The sequence below is a fragment of the Engraulis encrasicolus genome, chromosome 24 (genome assembly GCF_034702125.1).
Source record: "Engraulis encrasicolus isolate BLACKSEA-1 chromosome 24, IST_EnEncr_1.0, whole genome shotgun sequence".
Classification (NCBI taxonomy): Eukaryota; Metazoa; Chordata; class Actinopteri; order Clupeiformes; family Engraulidae; genus Engraulis; species Engraulis encrasicolus.
Genome location: NC_085880.1, coordinates 47,499,432 through 47,506,831, shown reverse-complemented (window position 1 = coordinate 47,506,831; position 7,400 = coordinate 47,499,432). Strand labels below are relative to the sequence as shown.

General features: G+C 42.2%; 1 protein-coding gene across 1 annotated transcript; it reads left to right on the top strand.

Annotated features, from left to right (window-relative positions):
• Positions 1-347: 347 nt before the first annotated feature.
• On the top strand, positions 348-6,296 carry si:dkey-187a12.4 (uncharacterized). The gene is made up of 4 exons (XM_063191509.1): positions 348-803; positions 1,060-1,283; positions 2,970-3,129; positions 5,571-6,296. The coding sequence occupies exons 1-4, from the start codon at positions 494-496 to the stop codon at positions 5,822-5,824; spliced, it is 948 nt and encodes a 315-aa protein (XP_063047579.1). The 5' UTR covers positions 348-493; the 3' UTR covers positions 5,825-6,296.
• The last annotated feature ends 1,104 nt before the right edge of the window (positions 6,297-7,400 follow it).

Sequence of the window (7,400 nt, the reverse complement as noted above, 5' to 3'; positions counted from 1 at the left end):
TTGTAGTTACATTGTAATAAGCATCGCATGTCATCACATTAGGCATAGGCAACCAAATAGCCTTCCTGATTCGCAATTTTCGCAAAAGTATTTTGTAACATGGGCCACTATAGTCGATATTTATCTGGGCGTTGTACCCACAATAGTACGATTTATTATTCGTATATTTTAGGAAGAGTCGTTGGAACCTAGAAGCAACATACCAGTAACTATTACAATGTAACCACACAGTTGACATTCTGAGCAGTCCCTGTTTAGAAGTTTGACGCTGCACGTCCCCGCTGTCTGGGAGTTGTAGTTCTGAAACCAAACCCCAATGTTCCAGCAACATTGCAGTGACGTTACGGTAACGTGATACTGTGCTCGTGCAGCAGCAGACAGTTCAGAGCCTACTTCCGCCTGTCTTTATTTGCAGAATGTGTGTAAAGAAGACGATTTAAAACATTTGTTATTATTCTGAAACGTTGGCTGTTCGTTTTGTTTTGCCATATCAATGGAGCAAAACAACGCCAACAGCCAAAACTGGTCAGTGCAGCAGCAGCGGCGTGTCGAAGGACTGGTAAATAAACACATGGCAGACATAGCATTAGAGACGCTCCAACACAGGCTTTCTCTCGTGTCCGAGGAGATGAACCACTTATCAAACGAGCTTTCAAGGCGCGACGATGTCCTGAAACGGGCGGAGGATGTCCCACGTCGCTCAGACCTAAATTTCAATGTGGAGCCTCCTCTGGCTGACGCCTACACGAGTTCTAGCACAGGGGGCGCAGGAGAAAAGTTACTACCGACTGTCTCCAACGCAGGTAAGCAGCAATGATGATGATGATGATGAGGATGGCATTGGGTCTGTGAAGTGGCATTCAAAAAAGTGGCATGCAAAAGTTACTTGGATGAAGTGAATAAATCTTTTTTTCTTTTTTGTTATTGCATTTTAGTTCCCAAGCAGCACTTGAAGATCCACAAGTTTTTTTGTTTAAGTTGCCAATAAATATCTTAGTTTTTTTTGTCCTACAATATTCTCTCCGATAATATTCTCATGTTTATTATATTCTATTTCAGAAACAGCAGCGCAGCGAAAAATCATCAGTCTTTTGGTGGAGATCAAGGAGGAGCAGCAGCGGCAATGGGTTGTGCTGAAGGAGCTGCAGGCTAAAGTTCAAGGGCAGGCGCCGTGTGAAGAGGAGGAGGAGGAGGCGCTGGACTTGGACCTGCCGCTCCGCACCATGGAACAGCTGGATCAGGCAGAGAGACAACTGGAGGACGCTGCGGCTCAAAAGAGAATGGTAAAGTCATATGCTGGATCTCAAATGGTGCATTTGTGCATTTCAGTGTTCAGGTTTCAGTGTCATAGCGTATTTATTACGCACTAAAACATATTGCCTGTCCCGAGGTGGGCAAGTGCACCATCTGAGACACAGAGTTAGACATAGGCTACTGTGGAAAATAAACAAACAAACTAACCAGTTTTAGAAATACCAAGACACTCATCTTCTTTGCAATTAAAATGCCTTTATTTTGTCCTATGCCCTATGCCCAACAAAATAAAGGCATTTTAATTACAAAGAAGATGGGTGCCTTGGTATTTCTAAAACTTTTTTTAAATCAACCAAGCCTGTCACCAAAGAGCACCATCTTAAAAAACTAGACAGTTCCAGGAAGCACTCCAACTGGACTTCATTCTGAAACAAACAAACCAGCTGGCATCAGCTACACTGATTTCTAAGCTTATAAAATAATCTACAAACAATAGGCATACAAAAAAAGTAATGATAATGTATTAAAAACTGATAAGATGTTAATACCATATCACCAAGCACTTCTAAGTGTCTTCCCCATTGTGTTGACATGGAAGCCCCCCCCCCAATATGTAGCATATGTCCTAATCCAAATACAGTGTATACCAGTAAGTCTAACCCAGTGGTTCCCAACCTTTTTCTTAAGGGACCCATGTTCTTACTATTGTAAGCTTTGGTGACCCAACCACACGAGCGCCCGCACGAGACGGAGTCACAAGATGCCCTCTGTTTCCTGCGAAAACTAATTTTAGTTATTTTATTCCTCAATTCGTCTTTGGTCAAATATAGAATAAATGTTTAATGTAGCACTTACAATTTGTTGCTCCTATGCATTTATTAGTTAAATGCTTTGTCTTTTATTCAACATGGGCTATATATATTTAAAATGAAACCCCTTAAAATCAAGAGGGCTCCGCGACCCCCTGTGGATCTTTGGTGACCCATGAGGTGGGTCCCGACCCATAGGTTGGGAACCACTGTCCTAACCAATAGGCCTACAACAGGAACAGGAGGTAGCTGGATGTTATAGACTGATAATAAACCTTTCCACCTTTCCGTGTTGTTGAAGACTCTCAACAATGTTGCTATTGTGTAGTTGTTTTAAAGATTTTTTGAAGCAGACATGAGTCACCAAAAAACTGAGCCATGTCACGTCATGTCATGCAACCTGTCTTGCCCCTCACCTTTGTGTGGTGTGTGATTGAAAGGATAAAATAGGTCGGCAACACTGTTTGATGCTCCCAGACAAACTTTCATGGCACGATGTTTCGGACTCGTGCCTTTTAACTCAGTGGTGTAGTCTACGTAGAACGCGGGTATACGGAGTATACCCACTTCTAAATTTCAGGGATTTCAGTATGCCCACTTCAAATTGATTGACCCATTGTTTTGAATAGCACAAATATAGGCTATACAGTATACCCACTACAAAAAATGCTCAAATATACAGTATACCCACTTCAAAAAAGTAGACTACACCGCTGTTTTAACTGTGTCTGGGAGCATCAAACAGTGTTGGGGACCTACTGTATATTATCCTTTCACTCAGTGTTTTGTTTGGCCCGGCACCTGTGCTACTGATGCGCACGCATTCTCTGACTTTGTGGTGTGTGTGTGTGTGTGTGTGTGTGTGTGTGTGTGTGTGTGTGTGTGTTTGTGTGATGTCACCTGCAGGTGTCGCACCTGTCTCGGATGGGCGGGGCCACGGTGGACGACGCGGTGCGGCGTCTGATGCAGGCGGTGCTGTCCTTCGCCGTGGGCTCCGAGCTCAACTGGGTCGGCCGCGGACAGAAGAGGAGCTTCCGGAACACCCGACTACAGGGCGTGCTCTTCCGTAAGCAGGCAGCACAGCACATTGGATTCCAAAAATCTACACAGTGAAAATACAGTGTTAATACGACACTTGCAGAGCACTCTGGGACCAAACACAACCTAGATGCTGTTAAATCAACTGTCTGGGTGCTCTGCTGTAAGCATATACATAGGCTTTCTAAAATCTATGAAATCTAACACTGCTAATCAAATAAATCTAACACTAATCTAATCAAATATTATGCAATATGAAAAAAGTATAATATCAGTTATATCTTTGCCAGCCCTCCAATGTGGGCATTACTGTTCTATTACACGGCTCATCAATTCAATCAATGTCTCCCCATTTCAACAGCTCCAGATCATTATTTTTTTTTTTTCAAGTTCAAGTTCAAGTCAAGTTTATTGTCAATTTCTTTACATGCACTGGTCATACAAAGAATTTGAAATTGCGTTTCTTGCTCTCCCATGCAGACATAGACTAATCTAGGTAAGGACATAGACAGTATAGACATAGACAGTACTCATACATGGACATAGACAGTATGGACGTAGACATTGCTCATACAGACATTTAAAGTGCAAGACTGGACAACAGAAGACTTGTAGAGAACATACATTAAGAGGAGGTATTTTGTTGTTCTTTTTCCTAAAAGTCCTTTATAGCGTTCTGACATAGTAATAGTAGCATTTGAAGAAATAAATAATTAAAAAAGGTTTTTATAAAGCTCTGTCATGGACAGGCATCATATCTCTGATAAGCAGATTAGGAGATGAGAAGAGCAGAAGCAGATGAGCAAAAGCAGGAACCAGAACATCACAGTAAATGACTATAAACTGGTTTTAAGTACTTAAATACTTCTATATTTCTTATTGCGAGTACAGTCATAATATCATAATTGGCTCACCGATATTGCCTCTGCATACCGCACTCCGCCAGTGTATCCATTTGCTGTTTTGTTGAAAAATATATTAAAAAATGCAGTTCTACAATATTGCAACAGCTTTACATGCATTTGCATTATTACTTCCTGGCACATTACAGCTTGGCCATGGCCACTCAGGCTATAGCAAACTAGGGCTGGAGTCCTTACAGGAAAGGCTCCCAGCACCCAACTGGTTTCTTACTTTATTATCAATCGGTTCCTCCTAGACCAGGGATATTCAATTAAATGTCAACGAGGGCCAGTTTTTCAAATTCCTCCCAGTAAGGGGGCAAACTATACGTACGTTTTATGGTTGCCAACTATCAATGAAAAAAATGTGGGAGACTTCATTGAAGTGGAGGGTTTGGGGGTCCTCCCCAGAAAATGTTGCATTTCTTAGATGTAATGCCCTACATTTCAACGTCCCGTGTCCCGTTTCAGCATGATATCGGAGCACATACTTTTATCTCTAAATTCTGTATTTGAAGGGGCTTGTTGGGGGCCAGAGCCTTGCTGTCGAAGGGCCGCATCTGGCCCCAGGGCCGCCATTTGAATAGCCCTGTCCTAGGCTAATAATAATAGACCCTAGCTCAATGGTCTGAGCGCTGGCCTGTTGATCAGAGGGTCGCAGGTTCAAATCCCACCCTCAGCAGCACATTCATCCATGGGATGTTAACCGGTAACCGTTTAACCGATAGTCGACCAGATCAACGTTAACCGGTTAAAATTTTCTGCCACCGGTTAACCGGTTGTAATAATAATAATAATAATTATAATAATAATTTCCTCCCAAAAAGCCCCCAAAAAAACGATAAGTTTGAGGTTTTAGTACAATAATTCAGCATGTTCCATCTGGCAACAGTGGCTGGACATGGTAGGTTCCGTCTGCGCAGCAAATAAAGAAAGGCTTATGTGAAAAATACAATTCTAAAAAAATCAGTGCTGTGCATATCAGGAACACGAACGTTGTATGATTAAAGATTACCGGTTAACCGGTTAACCATTGGTTAATGAGTCTCAGTAACCGGTTAATAGTTTATTCAATTTTCGCCATCCCTAATTCCTACAGTATATTACTTTCCCCCTGCAGTAGCGATGGTTCCAGGAGCTCCATCATGTACTGTATCTCTACATCTGATAACTATAATGTATATACTATAATATGATATAAAAATAATATAATATAATATAATATAATATAATATAATATAATATAATATAGTATAATATAATATAATATAGTATAATATAATATAATATAATATGATAAGGTGGCACTGGGTCTGCAAACTCATCCATTGGTTAATGAGTCTCAGTAACCGGTTAATAGTTTTTTCAATTTTCGCCATCCCTAATTCATCCATGGCTGAAGTGCCGTTGAGCAAGGCACCTAACCCCACGTTTCTCCTGGGCCTGTAACCACCAATACGCTGAACCTAAATAACTCTCAAGTCACTTTGGATGAAAGCATGAGCTAAGTGTAATGTAATGTAACGTTAATGTAACTTAATAATAGTTGCTGTTGTGTGTTGTGCAGGTGCTTTGAAGAAGACGCCGGTGGGGAGGGAGGCGACGCATCACCAGTTTGCCGACGTGGTGAAGAAGTGGCTTCGGTTCGCTCCCTTCCGGCAGGGCGGCACGGGCCGACGACACCATAGCAACAAGCCCGCAGCGGAGTACACAACATGTCCCCCGTTCACCACGGCAACCGAGACAGACACCCTCAGCCACCACCACAACCACAACCATGACCACATCAACCCAGAGGCCAAAGAATTAAAGCTATTTTAAGGGAAATGTTTATTTTATATATACTGTATATGATGGCCTAAGCCGATGTGTTTTCCTCCCTCTCAAAAAGTAAGCAACATAGAGAGGAGAGACATGCCTTGGGTCTGTTGGCGTCGTGGCCCAATTGTTAAAGCACTTCTCATTGACCTGAATACATCACATTACATTACATTACATTACATTGCACTTAGCTGACTCTTTCATTTTATTCAAAGCAACTTACAACTATTATTTTTCAGGGTATTGGTAACAATCCCTGGAGCAATGTGGGGCTAGATGCCTTGCTCAAGGGCACTTCAGCCATGGATGGAGATGTAGGGAGAAGTCAGGGGGGATTCGAACCCCTAGACTGAAAGACCAACTCTCTAACCACTAGGCCACGGCTGCCCCACTAGGCCACGGCTGCCCCACTAGGCCACGGCTGTTCTGTCTAGTTTTGGAACTGTGTCCTGATTCATTTGGATGACCTTAGCACGGTGACTTTTTGCCTATGGTGCAGGCTGGGATAGGCCTCGCGGACAGTGTTGCAAATCTGAACTTCTCTGCAAGGTCTGACATTGGAAAGTTTTTTTTATTTTTATGATGACATTGATTTATGTAGCAGATCTTGTCGATGTCAGTAAGCCGTTGTCCCAAATTCACACAGTGCACAACAGAAAGGGCTGCCTGTGTCTTCAGATTGTTTAATAAATGGATCAAAACAAGTCTAAAAAACCTGGCACTCATCAAACATGTGGCTCTGCAAAGCTCAGCTGTAGATCTTGTGGAGTAGCCCTCTCCAGAGCTGTGCCGGTATACATAGATCTGGCGAGAGCGACGTTACTAAAAAGTTGTGACAACCAAGCATTCTTCTCATAGGCTAAGTATTTGTAGGCAGGGCTTATCTTTTTGTGTTGACTGGCTTTGAGCGGGTGGTGAGGGTGCACTGAAGATCTGAAGCCGCAACAAGCAAACACCTGTAACACTTAACTTGATAACAGTGTCATACGTTTGACATAACAGTGTCATAAAAAAGTGTTGTAAGTAACACAGTCTTGCATGTGTCATACATATTATGTCAGTGACATAAACATTGTATGACTATGTCATTAGGTGATATTCAGTTATGGTATAGACAGCCTTAACAATGCCAACTATTCATGACCGTAAAACATTATGACTTTGACATCATGTTTATGACTCATTCATGATTGTGTCATGACACTGTTTTGACACTATTATGACACTGTTATGTCAAGAGTATGATGCCGGCGTCAAGCGTCAAAGTGTAACCTAAACATCCTTGTCAGTGTTCACTCCAATTTGGCAGAGTCTCTCTCTGTTGCGCTCAATGCTGTTGAGTACTGCCATTATAGATGATTTTTTTGTTTTGTTTATCAACACGGTGTTGGGAGAAGTTGGCAAGACACAGGCAGCCAACAACGTGAGCTAATTTTTTGACCAACAGCGGTTTCCAACAATCAGAGGTTGAGTTGTGCGCAGCTAGTTTCGCGCAGTCAGGAGAAAAGAAAAATGTACAACCCATGTATAAAGGAGCAAACTGTCTTAGGTAAACACGACTGAAAATTGACAGGTG

What these genes read in the sequence shown, in the direction of transcription:
- si:dkey-187a12.4 (XM_063191509.1), top strand. Translation starts at nt 494, where the DNA reads ATGGAGCAAAACAACGCCAACAGCCAAAACTGGTCAGTGCAGCAGCAG. An exon ending in ACCGACTGTCTCCAACGCAG is followed by an intron (nt 804 to 1,059) that starts GTAAGCAGCAAT and finishes ATTCTATTTCAG; the next exon opens with AAACAGCAGCGCAGCGAAAA. An exon ending in ACTACAGGGCGTGCTCTTCC is followed by an intron (nt 3,130 to 5,570) that starts GTAAGCAGGCAG and finishes TGTGTTGTGCAG; the next exon opens with GTGCTTTGAAGAAGACGCCG.